At 40.6% G+C, this 20625-nt stretch overlaps 2 protein-coding genes across 3 annotated transcripts; both read left to right on the forward strand.

Annotated features, from left to right (window-relative positions):
- Positions 1-884: 884 nt before the first annotated feature.
- On the forward strand, positions 885-3393 carry nfkbil1 (nuclear factor of kappa light polypeptide gene enhancer in B-cells inhibitor-like 1). Its single transcript, XM_085793564.1, has 4 exons — positions 885-1224; positions 1322-1434; positions 2418-2529; positions 2618-3393. Exons 1-4 carry the CDS (start codon positions 951-953, stop codon positions 3205-3207), a joined length of 1089 nt encoding a protein of 362 aa, XP_085649690.1. The 5' UTR covers positions 885-950; the 3' UTR covers positions 3208-3393.
- A 1691-nt stretch (positions 3394-5084) lies between these two features.
- On the forward strand, positions 5085-19433 carry atp6v0a2a (ATPase H+ transporting V0 subunit a2a). Of its 2 annotated transcripts, none has more exons than XM_085793544.1 (20): positions 5085-5384; positions 5951-6029; positions 6242-6339; positions 8469-8606; positions 9566-9663; positions 9760-9886; positions 10125-10207; positions 10300-10393; positions 11140-11352; positions 11980-12130; positions 12253-12392; positions 12488-12645; positions 13521-13611; positions 13704-13822; positions 14906-15116; positions 15199-15318; positions 15414-15530; positions 16791-16908; positions 17817-17988; positions 18339-19433. In XM_085793544.1, the coding sequence occupies exons 1-20, from the start codon at positions 5274-5276 to the stop codon at positions 18439-18441; spliced, it is 2541 nt and encodes an 846-aa protein (XP_085649670.1). In that variant the 5' UTR covers positions 5085-5273; the 3' UTR covers positions 18442-19433. The 2 variants fall into 2 exon arrangements, with proteins under 2 accessions (XP_085649670.1, XP_085649671.1); XM_085793545.1 differs by having other exon boundaries at positions 9587-9663.
- The last annotated feature ends 1192 nt before the right edge of the window (positions 19434-20625 follow it).

The following is a 20625-nucleotide window of genomic DNA, read 5'->3' on the forward strand; positions in this document are numbered from 1 at the left end:
TATGATTCTGGACTCATCCCTCTGTATTGCACAGTATGTAGTATGCTTTGTTGTGGGCCAGTTCATATAATCATGTTCTGCGGATGGTGGTGCAAATAACACAACATGGACCACATGACTGTTTTGATGTTAATTTGTTAAAGATATATTAGTCCATAGTCCATTCTATGTGCATGATCAGGCTATTTATGAAATAGAAATAGAAATAGATTTTTTTTGGCAAAAACATTTGTAAAAGGTTACAAAGGATGTCTGAAACCTCATTTGATTTCTGCTCTGTAACTGCTCTGGCATAAAACATGGAAGTAATGACAAGACACACACTTACTTTATTATTGTAATCTCCCTAAAACTACTTTTTTTGTTTATTTGTTTTGTTCTTTTTTCCTTTTTATTGTTATTTATATATTTTGATTGTTTATCTCTTTGTGTAATTTCCCTATGATATTTTTTCTTTTATTAGTAGGCTATTATTCATATATTTCTGATTGTTCATTTGCATGTTCTGTTTTCTTTTTTATTATCTCAATGTTAACTATAGGTTGAGGCATCTAATAAACTCTTTGAGTTTTCGCCTCTTCCAGCACTGTAAATTATCAGATTGTTCCTTTTATTTGTGTATTTTTAACTGTGCAAAAATAAATCTAAAGTGTATGCAACTACAGCACGTTTTTCAAAATAGAAAATGAAGAAAAATGTTATATGAGTTTTTGATTTCATTTTATTAAAGGTTTCATTGAAATAACTGGAAGTTTACAGTCTATGCTCCCAACCAACATATCATCCTGCCAAGTGTGTTGAATACTGACACCTAGTGGCAGCGCCGGAACGATCGTGTCCCCGGAACCTTTAGTCTCTGAGCCGTGGTTAACCTCGGACTTATTTGGAAGGCGGACTGAATTAGCTTAGCATCTTAGCTCATGCGAAGCTCGAAGGCCTCAACTTAAGTTATGGCCTCTAAAAAACAGAAGCGGGTATGGAGATACGTGGACGAAGGGAGTTTACTGAAGCTGAAGTCGTACCTGAAGAAACACCGGGACCTGGATGTGAACTTCTCCCAGGGCCGGAGGCAGAGGAGCCCGCTGCACCTGGCCTGCTGCCTGGGAGACGACGCCGTCCTGCGGCTGCTGCTGCAGCACGGAGCCGATGTCCTCCAGACGGACCACCGAGGAGACACCGCGCTGCACACAGCCGTCAACAGGGCCCTCAAACACGGGAAGACGGGTGAGAGAGGCCCGGGAAAGATTGTGTTGAATCATTAACCTGTATATTTTTTTAGTTGTTGTTTGTTTTGTTTTAATGTATGTGTGTGTTTTCTTAGCGTTTGACGACCTGGTTGTTCCCCTGAAGAGGAGCTGCCCGGAGGCTTTGACCACACCAAACAGTGCTGGAGTCACACCTGAAGACCTGCTGCAGTGGATGAAACCTTCACAGGTAATTTGAAGCAGCCATTATTAGCAGTTAATAACCTCCGTGCATAGTGAAAATGTACACAGTTGCTCGTCAAATAGCTGTTGTTTTGGCCCTGCAGCTCAACGAAACCATCAGACATTCAGTTAAAAACAGACAAAGGCGACACAGCAACGGGCTGGAAAAAGCAAAAGCAAGTGTGGTTTGCATTTTAAGTTGAATTTTAGAGAAAACGTGTCTAGAGTAGTGAGTGGCCTCAGACAACATCAGTTATATCAGCTATTAGTGCTAAAATAATTAGTAGTTCATCTTCATCAGCGTCCATTATGATTATGTATCTTTATTCATTGTTATTGTTCAAGAAGAAAAGCCAAACATCAGTGAATTTCAGTTGGAATGTGATGTGCTTTTTTCTGCTTTTCTGTCATGTGTGATAGTAAAATGAATATATTTGGGTTTTGAAATGTTTATTATGTAAAGTCATGGATTTGAAGTCACCACCTTGTCTTTCCAACACTTCACTGACAAACAAACAGTTGCCAATTTACCGTCTGTCAGTGGGTCCCCTTTCTCTGGTCTGATTCATGGTGGTATGACTTTACAAGTAACTTTAACAAAATAACATTTTACACCGTATCTGAGGAAACACTCACTTATGATGCAGAGTATAACCCAGACCAAGTTGTGTCTGATTATACAAGTAATTTGATTTTCTTTGTCACGTCAAACCTACTTTATATTAGCTGTGCACCAGCAGGTACAGTATAGATAGGCTGTAACTAATGATTACTTTCATTTAGGATGAATCTGCCAACTGTTTTTTTTCTTGTTGTTGACTAATTGTTAAAGTATTTGGTCAATAAAATCTAAGATAAATGTGTCACATGTCTATAATTATTTCCAAGACTTCAAGGTAACATCTCAAAATGTCAATTTTTGAGTTTATATCAGTACAAAACATAAGTTCAGTAAATACTCTGGGAATGCTTTTCTTCTATTCTTCTCAGACTGCAGAAAACATGAGTCGTCCAACTAAAGCTGACCCTGAGAAGGAGTGGATGGAGAAGCTGTTTGGTGAATGTGAAGACGAATTCTCTGAAACATTTGGAGTATATGACGGTAAATTTAAAATTCATTCTTTGACTTTGAGCTTTAATTATGATTTTCTCCACTTGGTGATAACATTGCTGCTGTGTTTGATTCACAGCTGATGATTTCCTTCCTGTTGATGATGACGAGGAGGATTTTGGGGACTGGGCTGATCGTATTAGGAGAGAATATTTTGATAAAAAGCACGCCGAAGCTCAAAGACTGGCAGCGTCTTCCTCTGGATGGAAAAGGAAGAAAAGTAAACAAGAGAGAGAAAAGGAAGAGCAAAGCAACAAGGAGCTACATGAAAAACTGCAGAAGGAACATGAAGAGTATCTGGCTCGAGCAGCACGTAAAGAGGAAGAGACTCGTCGTGGTAAGAAGCGCAGGTACGATGAGAAGTGTGCGGCTACTTTCCATGGGGGCTCTTCAGACGGCGGTGCAAAGCTGAGCTACAGCGACATCCCCTGGCCGGCTCCGAAAGGTACAGTACAGGAGATGGTGGATGTGATGCTGCACGGCGTGGACCGAAAGGACGTGGCGGTGTTTCGTAAAATGCTCCTGAAGCAGCAAGCACTGTGGCATCCTGACAAATTTTCTCAGAGATGTGAAGCTCGGTTAGAGGAGAAGGACAAACGGAGGATACTGGACACAGTCACAGCTCTGTCGCAGGAGCTCAACAGGCTGGTTCAGAGTCTGAGGAACTAAAATAACAATAACATTTACATTTTTCATAGTTTTCTGGAAATGTGTGTGTCTACAAACTCTAAACAAACTGGATGATACTGAAAATCATCACGAATCCTGTGCCATGAATCCTATGCATTTTCCACAGCAATTTGTCTACTTCACTTTATTATTATTATTTATTTTATTTTTTAAAGCTTTTTATTTATATTGTGCATTTAATTCATATACAATTAATAAATGAAAGAAAAGGAAAAAAAACAACGATCACATGAGTTGAAATAAATAAAACTGCACATGTTACAGAAAAGAATAAGATAAGATTATTAAGATTTATTATTTTATATATAATTTTTGCCCCCAGCTTCTGTTGTCTACATGTGTCCCTCAGGACTTGAAGAATTAGTGGTTTTGACCCTGGACTGAACGTGGAGCATCAACATGACTTTGTGTAATATCTGATAAAATAATTTATTAAACTCTCCCGATTTCCCAACCCCTGAGTAAATTGTGATGAGTCATGTGGGCCTATTACCACTACCTGTACTCTTAAATGCGAGTTACCCTTGTCATCTGAAAGATACCATATGTGTTTTACAGGTTTATTACGTTTACACATTTTTTTTTTACAAAATATTTTTGTGATACTACCAAAATTAACTTAAAATCCAACGCACTTAAATGCGTTTTGGTTTTAACACCAAAACATTTGAAATAGCGGATTTCTCGTACAAGGAGATGGTCGGGCTGCTTTCAGGGATGGACTGTGCAAGAAGATGCACTGGTTGCCAGGTATGTGAGATGACCCCCTTTTAAAGGAAACTGTTACCATGGTGGGCAAACAATTAAAAGCGAGACAATGGATTCGTAAACAAGCAAATGTGATGCTACGGCTACAACTTAATGAAGAGGATGGGAAAACTGGGAAAACGTGTCGTTTCATCAATATCACCGCGAGCTAATATGAAAACGAAATGGGTAAATTAGTGGTATAAACTTCAGTTGCCTACCGGTGGCAAATGTTTTCGAGATATATATTCACTGAACATCATAATAAATTTAAAAAATCAACACTCTTTAACATAGTTTTACTCATTTTCATTGTTATACTGTGACTACCGTGCCTTCGTCACGAACAGCCTTTTGTTTAAACAGCAAATATTTAATGTGCTTCATTGCGTAAAACAAATATTTCGACGAGTCGGCCTACATCAAATAGCTGGTGTTGATAGAGTAAGATGTTGAAGTATCTGCGGGTTAGGAGTCGAAACTCCTAACGCCCGCAAATATTAGATGTGTTACTTAAGCTAGCTTGCTCCTGTCTAGCTGTTTTCCGTCGAATTAAATCAATACTTTAATACAATATAACACCTGTCCTCCTTCAAATCAAGAACAGCGATTATTTCAGAGGATGCGGCGATATCTGGCAACCCGGAGACGCAATCTGTGTCAATTGCCGGGCGACGTAGCTTCGCATAAAGGCCGTAGCCTATTTCTGACGGTGGCTCCTTTTTTTGTTTGTTTTAACGCGAGGCTGCCGTCCCGTCAGCCGCTTTTGTCTCCATGGCGGCTTGATGTTTAACCTCTTTTAGTCCGCCTGTTGCTCGTCTCTGTCCGGCCTGCGTCGCGTCGTTTTTCTTTTTTATTTATTATTTTTTGTCTTGGTGGCTGTAATGACAGGTGTTCAAGGTAAAAGAGCCCACAGGATGACGCCTGGCGCTGCGAAAGCTCGATGCGAAAGGTGCATTAGGGAGGTTTCTGCCTTTGTTTTCGTCTTGTTTATTCACTAGACACCCGGCGGGGGGCTGTGAGGAGGTGAGAGGAGCAGGAGGAGAGAGACGGCGGCGCGACCACCAAGGCGCAGGATGGAGGAGACTCTCCCCTCTAGGAAAAAAACCGTCAATTGTAATGGGCAGTAATTAATCCTCTAGTGGAGGAAGGGTGGAGGTTAATTGGTTAAGAGGTTTTTAAAGCGACGTGGCGACTCGTTGATTATTGTGATGTCCTATTTCCCGTCAGTGTAGTGAGCGTCTCGTCGTCCAGGTTCAGTAGGCTAAACAGGCGGATTTACGCGGCGGCAGATAAAGATGGTGTTTCGGAGTGAGGAGATGTGCTTGGCGCAATTGTTCCTGCAGTCCGGCTCTGAATATGACTGCATCAGTGAGCTGGGAGAGCTGGGGCTGGTCGAGTTTCGAGATGTAAGTAGACAGGCTGATGATGCTGATGCTGCTGATGATGGTCACACTCATTTATCTAAATGTGGCAACTCCAACAGCAGCTTGAACGACTCTGTGTTTTATTATGGACACACTCTTAGAATAAATAGACAGATCATACTCTACCCCTTATTTTCCTTCTGATTATGCATGTATTATATAGGCCTATGTTATATAGATAGGCCCCATCTATCTATCTATCTATCTATCTATCTATCTATCTATCTATCTATCTATCTATCTATCTATCTATCTATCTATCTATCTATCTATCTATCTATCTATCTATCTATCTATCTATCTATCTATCTATCTATCTATCTATCTATTTATCTATCTATCTGACTTTTAACATTAAATTCCTCTACAGAACTTTAAAGACACTTATAAGATATTAAGATGTGAAGTCAAAACACTCCATACTTGGTGTTTGTGTCCTTTATTTTTCAACTTTATTTAAACATTAATAAACAAGGCTGTTTAACAGTGATAGATCCTGTTATTGACTCGATGCAGCCACCTGACCTGTGATGCTCCTCTGGTTTCAGCTTAATCCGAGTGTCAGCTCATTCCAGCGACGCTTCGTCAGCGAAATCAAGAGATGCGAGGAGATGGAGAGGATTCTGGGTAAGAGAGCAGAGCAGAGCACCTGGGATGGTAACATATGGGAGTAGCATGAGCACACACACCTAGGCAATTAATCATCAGGGTAGCAAACGGCTTGCGGCTGATCGTGTTTTGTAAAACGGTTCCTCCTCGGAGGTGAAGATTTCACAGCCAGGTCTGACGCTCCAGTGGTAATTACTGTGAAACAAACCATCAGCCTTTTCTGTTGACAGGCTTCCTTCTGAGGGAAATCCAGAAGGCTCATATAGCCGTACCAGAGGAGGATGAGAGTCCGCTCGCTCCTCCCCCAAGACAAGTCTTGGAGATCATGGTAAGTTTTACTTCAACCAGATTTTACTACCAAAGTGTCAATTTCCATAGTGTATAATTGAGCTTATTTACATGTACACTCACAACTTGGTCTTGATTTGGATGTAGCATCAATCTGGAGCACAGAGAAGCCTGGATATATTACTCCAAGTTCATCATTGACTCATGTTAACTTCCAGTTTCTTTTCATTTTTTTTTCTAGCTGTTTCATGGTTGGAAAAATGACATAAACATTGTTCTAGTCCACCATATGAAAAATATCCTGGATGTCCGATGTGTGAATTCAGCCAGACATAAATCAAACCTTGGGTTCCCCGCTTGAATTCCTTATAAAGTTTTGTGAGATTGAACAAACTTTGGCTGCACAGCATGGGGTTTGTACCGACTCCACTGCCAACAGAGCAGTGGGATCATGAGGTTGCATGACTGTGATTTCTGTAGCAACAGTAGAGTCACTTTAGCAGCCAAGAGCCTGGTTTAGTTTTTGGCTGCCAGTCTGACTCTGGTGCATTTACCACTCTGCTGGATTTAGCCTCTCTGTGTAATCATCAGTAATGGACGATGAAAGAGGCGATCAAATTGATTGTCCTGCACTACCTGACGTCACACTTTTACTTTCGTTTCACCATGTAGCATTATGACATCATTACGTGACGTACATCACAGAAGAGGGATGCTCCCAAACCACAAATTCACAAATTAACAGTTGAATTCATTAGTAATAAAATGCAGTAAGCATAAAAAAGTGCTAGCACATCCCGAGTTCCAAGTTAAGGAGGACAAAGTACTCAAAGTTGCTTTTGTTTAATCACAAAACACAAACACGTTTCAGCCTGTGGCCTTCTTCAGAGAGTTTGAGGTATGCTTATTTCATTCCAACTATATACATTCAACAAAGTGACAGCACATCTGGAAGGTATTGCACTAACTGTGTGGGGAGGGTCAGTAGTCCATCGCTCTCCTTTCCTCTTCCTGGTTCAAGAATCAAGACATAGGCATTAATCAAAGGCATGCCACATCAAGTCAAGTCAGACTTTATTTATAAAGCCCATTTAAAATAATCAAAGTTGCCAAAGTGCTGTACAGGTAGAAAAGATAAAATAACATTAAATGTGAACACAATTTTACATACACACATACATGCATAGGACTTCAACCTCAACCTGAGTTGAAGGCCATGTCAAATAAATGAGTCTTCAGAGAGGACTTAAACACTTCATCCAAAATAGTATCCAAAATCAATAAATTGTTTACCATGACCAATAGTGTAACGTGACCCATTGTAAAACTCATCATTAAATAGTATATATCCATACAACATCAATATAAAGTATCCAGAATCCTTAAAGGTGTACAGAAATGGCCATTTGTCCTGTTTACCGCACGAGTTTACCCGAATAAGGAAAACGAATTTGATTGGTCGTTATCAAGCGGGCGGGATATTCAAAGCCTGGGCAGACCGAGCTCCATGTGTGTGTGCATGTCTCAGACGTTTGATTGACGGATGACGTATCCAATATCAGTGGCTGATGAATCGTGAGCAGGCTGACGTATAATCTGTGCGCCTGCGTTATCCAATGCGGAAAAAAACTACCCCACTTTCATCCCGGATTTAATCAAAAATAGAATTTTGCATAAAGTTTGGCCTACATCGTCTGATAGATGAGTTATTACACTAATTTTGTGACCCAGAGTGGGCTAAAATTCAATTTTCTTTTCCGTACAGCTTTAAATAGTTTTGTTATGTGAACTATTAAACAAAGGCGATGTGCTGCTTTTTTATGTTTTGTGAATTTTTCATTCTTTTGGGTCTCGCACGCCACTGATTAACTCCACAGTTGAAGCACAACCTCCTCAGTCACCTTAATCAATAAAATACACTGCTGCTCATATCAGTATGTATCTTACTTGGTGTGGTATGAGCATTCGTTTTTAGTGGCTGATTTTAACTAATGCTAGCAAACCTAGCTAAATATAACTGTACATAACTGTCTCATCCATTTGTGTTAATGTTATGACAGCTTATCAATTCAGTTCTTCAGCAGAATTGTCTCTGTCACGGCCACAGCGCTGAATAGAGGTGACACAGTTTTCCCTTGAAGCTATTTTTTCTTGTCCTCTGATGTGCAGGAGCAGCTCCAGAGGCTGGAGATGGAGCTCAGCGAGGTGGCCAGGAACAAAGAGAAACTGCAGAGGAACCTCCTGGAGCTCACCGAGTACACACACATGCTGAAGATCACGCGGACCTTCATACACAGCCGCTCCAGAGTGAGTATCCGTCTGTCCAGCTGCTCGGTTATAGCACACACCAACCAAGATTCAAAGTGTTTATTGTCATTTTGCACAGTAGAAAACATGTTTCATTGCAAATGCTTGCATAAGAGATATAAAACTAAGTATAAAAATGGAAAGACAATTAAAGAGCAACAATAATATGTTAATAATAATAGTAATACTAATCATAATACAAAAATACAAAACTAAAAGCTAAACACAGATGGAGCTAAACACAGACCAGTTGTAAACGGTAGAAGAGAGTGTATTGTATGTGCAATATGCATGCAATAATGATAAATAAAACTTATATTTTCTTCTGTATATATTGTTAAGATGGAGAGAGGGGCAAATTTGGGGGTTTATTCTTATAGTTTTTAACTTTGTAATTCTGGTAATATTTAACTTTGTAATTTTTGTAAGATTTAAATTGTAATTTATCTTTTTCTCCTATTTTAAGTTTATGTATTGTATTATTCTGCTATAATATTCTTTACCTTTGTACACTGGAGTGCTGTGACGAAAGAATTTCCTGCAAGGGATTAATAAAGTACTATTCTATTCTATAATGTGCAAACTGAAGGTGCTGTTACATGAGGTAGTGATTTTAGACTCCCATGGCAGAGAGGAAGAAAGAGTTTTTCAGTCAACTCTCTGTTTGCATCTCAGTAAAGGAGCATCCCCCCCTCACCTTGCCGACAGTGTCTTGTTTTCTTGTTGCTGACGTGTCTTGTTTTCCCAGGGTGATAGTAGGGTTGATTTAAGATTAACGAGACAGTCACACTGCAGGTGTTACAAGCAGCACCCGACTCACTTGGGCTGCCCTCTTGTACAGCAGAGAGCAACGCTGATAAACAACAAAACGCCTCATCTGTCTGTGAACGTTACCTTGACTTTGAGCAGAACCACATAAGGAGCTGTCATGAATGAAACATGTTCCTTTTTATAATTAGCATGAGGCTCTTGGTCCCCAGTATGAAGAATTCCCCACTATGGAGACGGACTCGGTGACGGGATGCACTGGTATGCAAAGACTTGGAGCCAAACTGGGGTGAGCTGCAGTATGTGGAAATGTGCACGGTGCCATTATCATTACGAAGTGACCCCCCCTTACACCTAATCTGATGTAATCTCTGCTGTGCCACAGGTTTGTTTCAGGCCTCATCCAGCGGGTGAAGGTCGAGGCCTTTGAGCGTATGTTGTGGAGAGTGTGTAAAGGTTACACCATCCTGAGCTACGCAGAAGTGGACGAGAACCTCGCTGATCTCGACACCGTGAGTCATTCTACATATTTTGCAGATAAGAAATCATGAAAATATTCCCCATTTCTTAAAACCAAACAGGAACTGTGGTTATTGCTTAATCATTTATGAATGAAACCAAGCTTTTAAAGCCTAAAAGTAAGTTTTGATTCATAATGTATTAAAATGGTACACCAAGTAAATCCTTTTTTCATCTCTTTGTGTCTTATTGTAAGGGTATAATAATAACTTGTTTGATCTTTTGTTTCAGGGTGAGATCAGCAAAAGTGTGGTGTTTCTCATCTCTTTCTGGGGAGACCAGATCGGACAAAAAGTTCAAAAGATCTGCGACTGGTAAGAACAGCATCATGATACAAATGTAACCTTTCAATCCAGATGTATCCTCTGTCATTATTTTAATACATATATTTCTTTGTTGTCCCCAGTTACCACTGTCATCTTTATCCACACCCTGAGAATGACGAGGAGCGGGCAGACGTGTTGGACAGCTTAAGGACGCGCATCCAAGACCTCAACAATGTAGGACTGACAGATTTAATCATTAAAAGGATACTTCACTACCACTATTACTACTTCAATACTAATTTTCTACTCACCGTCATGCCAAGGAAGGGTTTGGAGAACTTTCAGAGTCATCAAAACGCTTTTGGAGTTCCAGGGGGGGTCCGGCTGGCAACAGATTTTCATATAATGGCGGCTGATAGAGTTCACTTTTGAATCGTCCAAAACACACATTATGAAACATCCAAATACCTCCATACTGCTCGTCTGTGTGTCCTGAAGCCGCAACATGAAAAAGTTGTTCGGACAAAATTAATTTGATCTCTGTTTTGCGCGAGATTTACTGCGTGTTCACATCATACATCCAATGGTTTAAACTTTACAATGATGAACAAACATCTCGCAACAAATCTCACGCATGCGCACAAACATCAACAGAGCCACTGGGAGCTACTACTACAACAAAGATAGAAACAGAGATATATAATTTTTTTACGAACAACTTTGTCATGTCGCGGCTTCAGGACGCTTGGGTCAGTACGGACGAGCAGTATGGAGGTATTTGGATGTCTCATAGCGTGTGTTTTGGACGATTCAAAAGTTCGAAAGTTCTCCAAACCCTTCATTGGCATGACGTGGAGTAGAAAATTGTTGGATTATCGATTTTGGGTGAAGTATCCCTTTAAGGCTTCTGATCCAAAGAGGAATGTGCAACATGCACATGTTTTCTGAGTGACTCTAACTCTCTGTGGCGTCTCCTCCAGGTGCTGCACCGCACCGAGGACTACTTGAGGCAGGTTCTGCAGAAGGCCTCGGAGTCGGCCTACACCTGGGTGGTGCAGGTGAAGAAGATGAAGGCTATCTATCACATCCTCAACCTGTGCAGCTTCGACGTCACCAACAAGTGTCTGATTGCTGAGGTGTGGTGTCCCGTCAGCGACCTGGCCAACCTGCGGGGGGCGCTGGAGGAGGGCTCGGTGAGTGGGAAGATACAGCATCACTTACAGTTACAGATAAACTGTGTGTCATTGTTTGGAAAAAAATAATTTCACATGAAAAGCAAATCAACACCTTCTTAAAAAGGAACTATGCAAGATGTTTTACCTTTATTACGTTTAAATTATTAATTTATTTAACAGCTTCGGAGTAATTGTGATGATAAATGACTTGTTATGGGGAGAATGGAGGCTCTCTGCCTTCTACCTAGCGACTCTTGGCCAAAAACCAAACTTGCAAGATAAGCGCCTCCGCCCCGGTGTCCTAGCTCTCGTCTCAGCGGCACCATGACAATGTAACCCTTGTAATGTAATCTTTTATTTATGACAGATGAGACTTCACAAACAAAACAGAGATAAAGCGACCGGACTTGCCTAGTTCCCCTTTAAAGTGAAATCAACATTGCAATATTAGCAGTCATTATAATGGTGCCACCAACAGTGCAGTTTCAGTACACACTGTAAAATGCAAGAGAGGAGCAATCGAACCATAGTTTTCAGTTTCACAGGGATTTTAAAAACGCACATGTACTCAGAGTTCCTGTCGGCACTTTTGAAATAATCCCTGGCTGTGGTAAACCCTTACATCTATGCCGTTTTAATCATCAGAGAAAAGGTGATGCCACTGTACCGTCCTTTGTGAACCGCATCCCCAGCACCGACACGCCGCCAACCCTCCTGAGAACCAACAAGTTCACATCGGGCTTTCAGAGCATTGTGGAGGCTTATGGGGTGGGGGATTATCGCGAGGTAAGCCCAGGTAAGAGCTCATACTATGTCTTGTAAAGAACAGTAATGTATGTCTAGCAGCAGCAGTGTTGACTCAGAGAGGGGGGAGACTCAGATTAAAAAGTGCGCTGAGTGTGTTTCTGTCATCGGCAGCTCCCTACACCATCATCACGTTCCCCTTCCTGTTCGCTGTGATGTTCGGTGACCTCGGGCACGGGATGGTAATGAGTCTGTTCGCCTTGTGGATGGTGCTGACAGAAAAAAAGCAGAAGAAGAAACGCTCCGGTAATGAGGTAGGAATGAGTCTCCCTCTCATCCATAACTCAGAGTCTGATTATTGTAAATTAGCTTTTTTTTTTGGCTCATTACTTGTGTTTGTCGCTCCCAGATATGGTCGACATTTTTCAACGGGCGCTACATCATCCTGATGATGGGTCTGTTCTCTGTCTACACCGGGCTGATTTACAACGACTGTTTCTCCAAGTCTCTGAACATATTCGGCTCTAGTTGGAGCGTGAAGGCCATGTTCACGAATCAGCAGTGGTCGTGAGTTGTCTGAATTACTACATTATAAAAGTAACTAATTACCAGGAAAAGTAACTATTGCATTATTTTTTTTTTATTAAAATGCTCAAATATGTCAAATTACTGGGACTTGACCCCCTAACCCCCTAACCCCCTAACCATAACACCTAACCTTCAAGGTTCTGTGAGTTGGTTAGTTCCAGATAAACGTCTTTTTCCGATTAGTTGATGGACTGAAAATAAATGTGTATAATGTACACTTTAATGGGTGTATTATTTTGTTTTGTTCATTTTATTGTCGGGGAAAAACGGGGGAAACAGTAACTTTTTTGATTACTCATTACTGAAAAAAGTAGCGCTATTAGTAATGCCGTTATTCCCATCACTGATTGTCAGTACAATTACAAATACAGATTAGAGCTGCAACAATTAATCGATTAATCGCACAATAATCGATTATTAAATTAATCGTCAACTATTTTGATAATCGAATATTCGGTTTGGGTAGTTTTTTTAAGAAAAAAAAGTCCAAATTCTCTGATTCCAGCTTCTTAAATGGGAATATTTCTGGTTTCTTTGTTCCTTTATGACAATAAACCGAGTCTCTCTTTGGTTTGTGGACAAAACAAGACATTTGAGGACGTCGTCTGGTGGTTTGGGAAACACTGAATGATGTTTTTCAACATTTTTCAACATTTTTTTAACATTTTATTGACCAAACAACTAATCGATTAATCGCTCAAATAATCGACAGAGTAATCGATAATGAAAATAATCGTTAGTTGCAGCCCTAATACAGATACAGAACCACAGGTTTATCTGGGCTGCTTGTTTCATTTTAATGGCTGCTTCTGGTATCTCTAATTGATCCCTCTTTTTCTTTTTTTTACACGCAGAAACGAAACGCTTCAAACAACCGCTTTGCTCACACTAGACCCGAACGTCAGTGGTGTTTTCAGCGGACCGTATCCATTTGGCATCGATCCTGTGAGTAAATGCACTCTGGCTTTAACAGTCAAAATATGACTGACTCACACTTGTTTGGTTTTTCACTGACATGCTTTTTAATACTGCATCAGATATGGAACATGGCGGTGAACCGGCTCTCCTTCCTCAACTCCTACAAGATGAAGATGTCGGTCGTTATCGGGGTCATCCACATGAGCTTCGGAGTGGTGCTGAGTGTCTTCAATCACTTGTGAGTGACTGCAGATGGAAGTCCATGTCAATAACCTTACAGCGCCTCTGCTTGAGTAAAATTGGATTTTGGAGCGCCTGGTGCAGAGATGTATATCAGTACTCTGTCCGTTGTGATTGGCTGAAAGGTATTTTCATTAGTGCCAGTGTCTGCTGATAGAGCACTGCAACTCTGTATTTTACACTTGCACTGTAGCAACCGATTACAGAGTGCCAGAAAAACTACACACCCTAACCAGAATCGATGCTTCTGCTGGAGGAAAATAGTCTTAAATGATTTTGTTAAACACTTAAACTTTGAAATTGCAAAATGATATATTGGTGTGCCATTTAGTGCCTGATATATCGTATTCCTTCTAAGTTATCATTGAGCTACCCAGTTGCACTTCATGTTCCTCCATTACCACGAGCAGGGGCACTGCTCAGTGTTTATTTTGACTCGGTCCCACATGCACCAGCCTGCTGCCAGAAATACACACAAGTGCACCAAATCCAAGAGCTTAAAATAGTCTCTTTACTCATGCTGACGAAAAAAAGAAGAAAAAAAAAAACATTTCCCAGTGTCGCAATGATTTAAGCTTTTCAAAAAATGAAACTTTAATTATAATCGTTTTCTTTTTTAAGATTTAGGAATTAATGGGTTTGTGGTTAAGATGCACAGATGTGGTGATGAGGTCACACAAAAGATGTAATATTGCCACCTTTATCCCTTAAGCTGTACTGTAGACATGCTGTACATACTCTATGAGGAAGTTCAGTGCAGAGTATTATTTCTTTATATTCAGTTGTTCCATTTGCTTCACAGAATGAATTGGTAGCATTAAATTCTTTCACCTATTTATCCATGTCTCTTTGTGTAGATATGAATTCAAGATACACACTAAAGCTTCCAACAAATGAATAAATATTTTGTTTGCCTGTAAAATAAAGCAATACTTTCATATCATATTAAAAATTAATTCTTAATGTCACTAATGAATGTGGTAAATAAAACAGCAATGTCATTCTGTACAGTGTGATTTTGGCTCTGATGCCCAGTCAATATCATCACCGTCTCATCACTTTCTTTATTCTCTCCCTTCAGGCACTTCCGACAGAAATTTAATGTCTATTTGCTGTTTCTACCTGAGCTGCTCTTCCTGCTCTGTCTCTTTGGCTACCTGGTGTTCATGATTCTCTACAAGTGGCTGGCGTTCGGCGCCCGAGACTCCAGCCAGGCTCCCAGCATCCTCATCCACTTTATCAACATGTTCGTCATGCAGGGAAAGGATATCGCTCCTCTCTACCCAGGACAAGTATGTGTTGACAATCGCATCTGTTCATCTGCTTTTGATCCTTGTTAATCCACGTGTTTGTTTGTTGCCTTTAATCCCACAGACTGGGCTGCAAATTTTCTTAGTTGTGATAGCTCTGCTGTCAGTTCCTGTGCTGCTGCTGGGGAAACCTCTTTACCTGTACTGGCTGTATCGTGGAGGCAAAGGCCTGCGCAGACGCAGGGTGAGTGTAATCCAGGATATTACAACGTTATGAGCTGGTTTCCCACGTTTTGGTTCATTCGTCATAATTTATGAAACACTACTGTCACACCGCAGGGGTATGAGAGGGTGAGGCGTGTGAGCGAGGATGATAACTCCACAGCACCGTCCTACGAGGATGATGAAGAGGAAGGACTTGATGAAGTGACCGGCAGAGAAGTTCTCCCTAAAGAGGTCAGAGATCCACCGTTACGCTGCTGTTAAATACTTCAAGCTGCAGTATGCAACCCCCCAGGGGGACGGTGTATGTAACATTTTGAGGTGTATGCAGCTGAAGAACCAGGGAGTAGAGCCCCAAGGCACTATATTGTTATCCTTTGTGTTCCTCCTTCTTATTATTATTATTCATCTCCACAAATAAGTAAAAAAAATTGTCCATCACTCCCTATCAGCTGATACTATCAGATGACATGGGTGAGGAGATCCTGAGAGTTGGTGTGTCTGGACGGTGGTGACCTATAAGTGAAACTTGGAACAACCGTGAGTGCGGGTCTCTTCCAAGTTTTTCTTAGTCATAGGTCACATACCAGACACATCAACTCTTAGGAACAGCCTACTCAGAGTGACATAAGATACACCTCCATGTATTGAAATGGCTTGAACAAAAGCACCTTTTTTAGCTTGTAGGACAGACAGTGTGCTGTCTATATTGTTTGTTTATCTGTCTGTTAGTAATCTGTTGCCTGTTTTTTTATTATCATTGGACTTGGAGTCAGTAAATAAAACTATCTATCTATCTATCTATCTATCTATCTATCTATCTATCTATCTATCTATCTATCTATCTATCTATCTATCTATCTATCTATCTATCTATCTATCTATCTATCTATCTATCTATCTATCTATCTGTAAGGAGATATATTATCATCACCTATATACACCATCTGGATATATGAAGATATTTATGTCAAATAGCCACTGTAAAAAATTTTTTTAATTTATTTATTTTAATTTTTATTTATTTAGTTATTTCAGTATCTCCATATTTCTGCCTCTGGATGTGGAAATGAACAATAAAATCCCAAAAGACTCTGAACTTACTCCTGGTGCTTCCCACGGACTCCCATGTTGACAGAGATCACCACCCAGCAGTGTCAAAATCAAAATCTCTGCCAGGGAAATGTCTAGTTTTTCCTGTTAGCATATGGATTTGCTTAGTCATTTAGCCTCTCCTTGTGGCTCATTTGTGAGTGATGCCTTTCCACCCAGTCAGAGAACCTGTTACATCCCATGAGCATTACTTTGCCTGTAAGATGCCTGGTCCTCCATAAGGGAGAGCTATTTGCACAGCTAATGGTTAGTAAGATGTGCTGTGCTTATTGGTTAGTGACAATGGGCAACAACAAATGTAGGAGGCAACAAAAAATATGAATCTAATTCAAATTCCAATCACTAATCAGAATTAATTTGTCTTGTTGTATCGTTTTACAGTTTGACTTTGCAGATGTGCTGCTGCACCAGGCCATTCACACCATAGAGTACTGCCTGGGCTGCATTTCCAACACTGCGTCCTATCTGCGTCTCTGGGCCCTCAGCTTGGCCCATGCCCGTAAGTACAGTCGCTAAGGCCGCGTTCAGACTGCCAGCCAAAATCCGATTTTTAGCCCATCCAGATTGGAACTGGATGGCTCTTTTTAAGTCTGAACAGTCCCAAATCACATGAAATCCGATTTTTGCAAAACGGATCGAAACCACCTCCAGGAGGTAGTTTCAGATCGCATTTGGACAGATGCGTCTCAGTCTGAACAGCTCCAAACACTCAGATCGGTTTTGACTGTCCGTGACGTCACTCTCCGCGGCGCTGTCACAGGTCCCGTATGGTCCCATGAGCTCCAGTTAAATATCAATTTCCTTCTTATTACTTTTATTTTATGCAAACTACCGTGTTGTCGGCGACAGGAGTGACGGCGACGGCGCGCTCCAACTCTGGGGTGCTGGAGTTTCCCGTCTCTGTGGCTGCACACGCACACGCACACACGCACACACACACACACACACCAGTCTCTGGTACACGTACACGTACACACACACCAGGCGGGCTGAGGTTGAAACTAGCGGGGCAGTGCGGCTGCAGCACCGGGCAGATCACTGTGCTGCAGCTGATCTGCCCGGTGCTGCAGCCGCCGCGTCCGGGAGGCATCGCCTGTCACATACAGCGTAGCCTCCGCTCCGACGTCGTTGCTACAGCAACCTGTCAGCTCGGTCAATAATGTGGCCTAGTCTGAACAGAGCCAAATGCGATTTGGACACTTGCTAAAAACAGTGTGGACAGTCAGCCCTAAAAATCGGATATGAGAAGGAATCAGATTTGAATCAGATATGCCTGCAGTCTGAACGCGGCCAAAAAAGTTGCCTGCTCTACTGGCTTCTACTTTGCATTTCTTTCTTTTTTTTAATTTATTTGTGTGTATCTTTCTGTGCTGTGTCCTCATGTGTCCTGGTTTGTATTGGTTGCAGAGCTGTCTGAGGTGTTGTGGACCATGGTGATGCGCCTGGGCCTGAGGATCACCACAAGAATGGGGATACTGTTTTTGGTTCCTGTGTTCGGCCTCTTCGCCACACTCACCGTGTCCATCCTGCTGGTCATGGAAGGCTTATCAGCGTTCCTCCACGCGCTCCGCCTCCACTGGTGAGTCCCATTGGTACCAACTTAACTGGATGTAACAATTTTCAGCTATATATACTGTATATATATAGAGCTATATAGAGGCATGCCCTGTAAATAACTTCAAAAAGAAAAGATATAGTGTTACAGTGTACTTACAGTGTAAGAAAAATTTTGACTCATAAAAGGGAAATAAGTAGAAAATAGTCTCCAATATGAGTATCAATGATTCTTTATTGTAACATGATATTACACACATTTTTTTCAATATCTCCCACTGTGCTTCATTTGGTTTTTCTATTTCCATTCATCCTCCTCATCATTTATTCTGCCTTCATTAAAATTCTCTTGCTTGCTTCTCCACTTGATTTCAGGGTGGAGTTTCAGAACAAATTCTACCACGGGGCCGGTGTCAAGTTTGTGCCCTTTGATTTCTCCCTTCTGCCCTCTGTTTTTGAGCAAGATGGTTTGCTTTAAAAAAAAAAAAAAAAAATCAAAGGACTCTGAAGGGCTGGATATGAGTGGACGCAGACTTTATAAATGGGAAGGATGCTGGAGGCTGAAACAATTCACACTGTGATAACAAACCTTCAAGACAGTGGATCGAAACTCACTCTTGTAGCAACGTTTTTCACCATGACGATTTTTAAAATGTTATCGGCTGTGCTGACTGCCTTACTACTGTACCCAGCAAACCTCTGGATACGCAGAGGTTCAAAAGTTCCTGTTCTGTTCTTTGATTTCTGTGGGTGAGACTGACATCGCTCAACACTACTTGTCACACCAGTTGGGTGAATTTAAATATTTGATTTGCATTGTGCCGTGTAAACTGGTTTTGTATTATTTGCAACACGGTATTTAAAATGAACAGTTATACAGTGCAATGTAAAAGTTTAAGTAAGTATGTAACAACAACAATGTACTGAAGACCATACCAAGCATCCTGACGTAGTGCCATAGAGATTTGTATCTAAAGATGATATGAGGATGCCTTTGGGTTTTGTTTTTGTTTTTCAAGCTGATTCTCCACGTGATAAAAGAAAAGCTGTAGGTATCAAAATCTAAGAAAAAAAAAAAAAAAAGTAACCCCCCTGTTTGTGAGGCATATTGTCACAAAGCACTTTGCAGAAATGATTGTACAATTTAAAGTTTTCACTACTGACTGTGATGATGCCAAATGAAAATAATCAATTGTTAGCTGTTTGCTTCTTTACTTATTAATGCATTTATTTAAATGTAACCTCCCCTGTAATCAATAGAAAAATATCAACTAGGCTACTCCAGAAAAAGTCAAGAAGAAGCCTTCGGTCTTTCTTTGATGATGTTGCTTATTGCATTTGTTAATGATAATTAATCATGGTATTTATTTAAATTATTGTCTGTACAAAAGTCCAATATTTTACCATTTTTATGTGTTGAATAAAGGTTTGGAGAAATGCAAGCAAATAAAGTATTTATGTTCAATGCCATTTTATTAGCTCTTGCATTCATTTATTTAAGTGGTAAGCTATTAACAAAATGGTAGGCCTACTAATAACCACATTTTAATGATGGCAGGAAATATTTTAACCTAACAACAAGCATACATGATGCTGTTACAGTAAACAAAGCAAATGCAAATGCTAAAACATGTTGTATGATCAATAAGGTAAGATTTAATTGTGATTTTATTCTAAAATGTATGATGTAATCATATGATCAGTCTTTTGAATTGAATTTTAAAAGTCATTGGCCACTTTATCAACTTTTCATCAACTTGAATCTCAGAACTAAATCCAAACCTCAACCTCTCTTTTTCTTTTGAAAAATTCAACATCAAATCTTTTTTTTTTTGCTCTTTGAAAACGTCTTTCTTCTTGGGGAGGTTTTCAATTCCTCCAGTTTTACATACTAAAAATGGCTCATGCTCATGCTAAAAAGGATTTGGTTTGTGCATCTGAAATCCTAATTAAATTACCATAAACTTTGAACAAATTGTTTGAAATGCACAATATTCTGAAATCTAGTAGAGCAGAAAGTAGAAAGTATTACCCTAAGTACAACTTATACTTTAAATTTGTACATAACACCACTGGTCACTGCAGTAGGCTATTACTGAAATTACTGAAATGGATGATTTTTTTTTTTTTTCCCTGGTGGCAGCATTTTTCCTCTGTAAGACTCTTAATGCAACGATACAGAAAATCGCAGTAAATGCCATATGTCACGCACACACACACACACACACACACACACACACACACACACACACACACACACACACACACACACACACACACACACACACAAACCTGCACCCATATGCTACAATCCAGTAAGGACGTCATCATCATGATACCCCCTCTCTCATATCCAGGCTTTTATTATCACACGCAGTCAACGTGCAGGCTCATCTCCCAGCGCTCAGTTATCATTAATGTGGTTTGTTGTTCCTTTTCTAGTCGGAACAGAGGCTTTAGATATTTATTTTAAAACTATCTACCCGAGCTAAAGGAGGTGGAGGTGGTGGTGGTGGGGGGACACTGGCAGAGCTTCAGCAAACAGCTGCAGCAAGCTAACAGGAGCTTTAGCAGAGCAGAGGCTACAGTGCAGTCAGTCAGTCGGTGCGGTCGGTGCGGGAGCTAAACCGAGACCGTGCAGCTGTTGACGGGCAGCGGCGGC

Source organism: Trachurus japonicus, chromosome 12, assembly GCF_045865225.1.
Source record: "Trachurus japonicus isolate A0001 chromosome 12, Traja_1.0".
In the NCBI taxonomy this organism is placed as follows: Eukaryota; Metazoa; Chordata; class Actinopteri; order Carangiformes; family Carangidae; genus Trachurus; species Trachurus japonicus.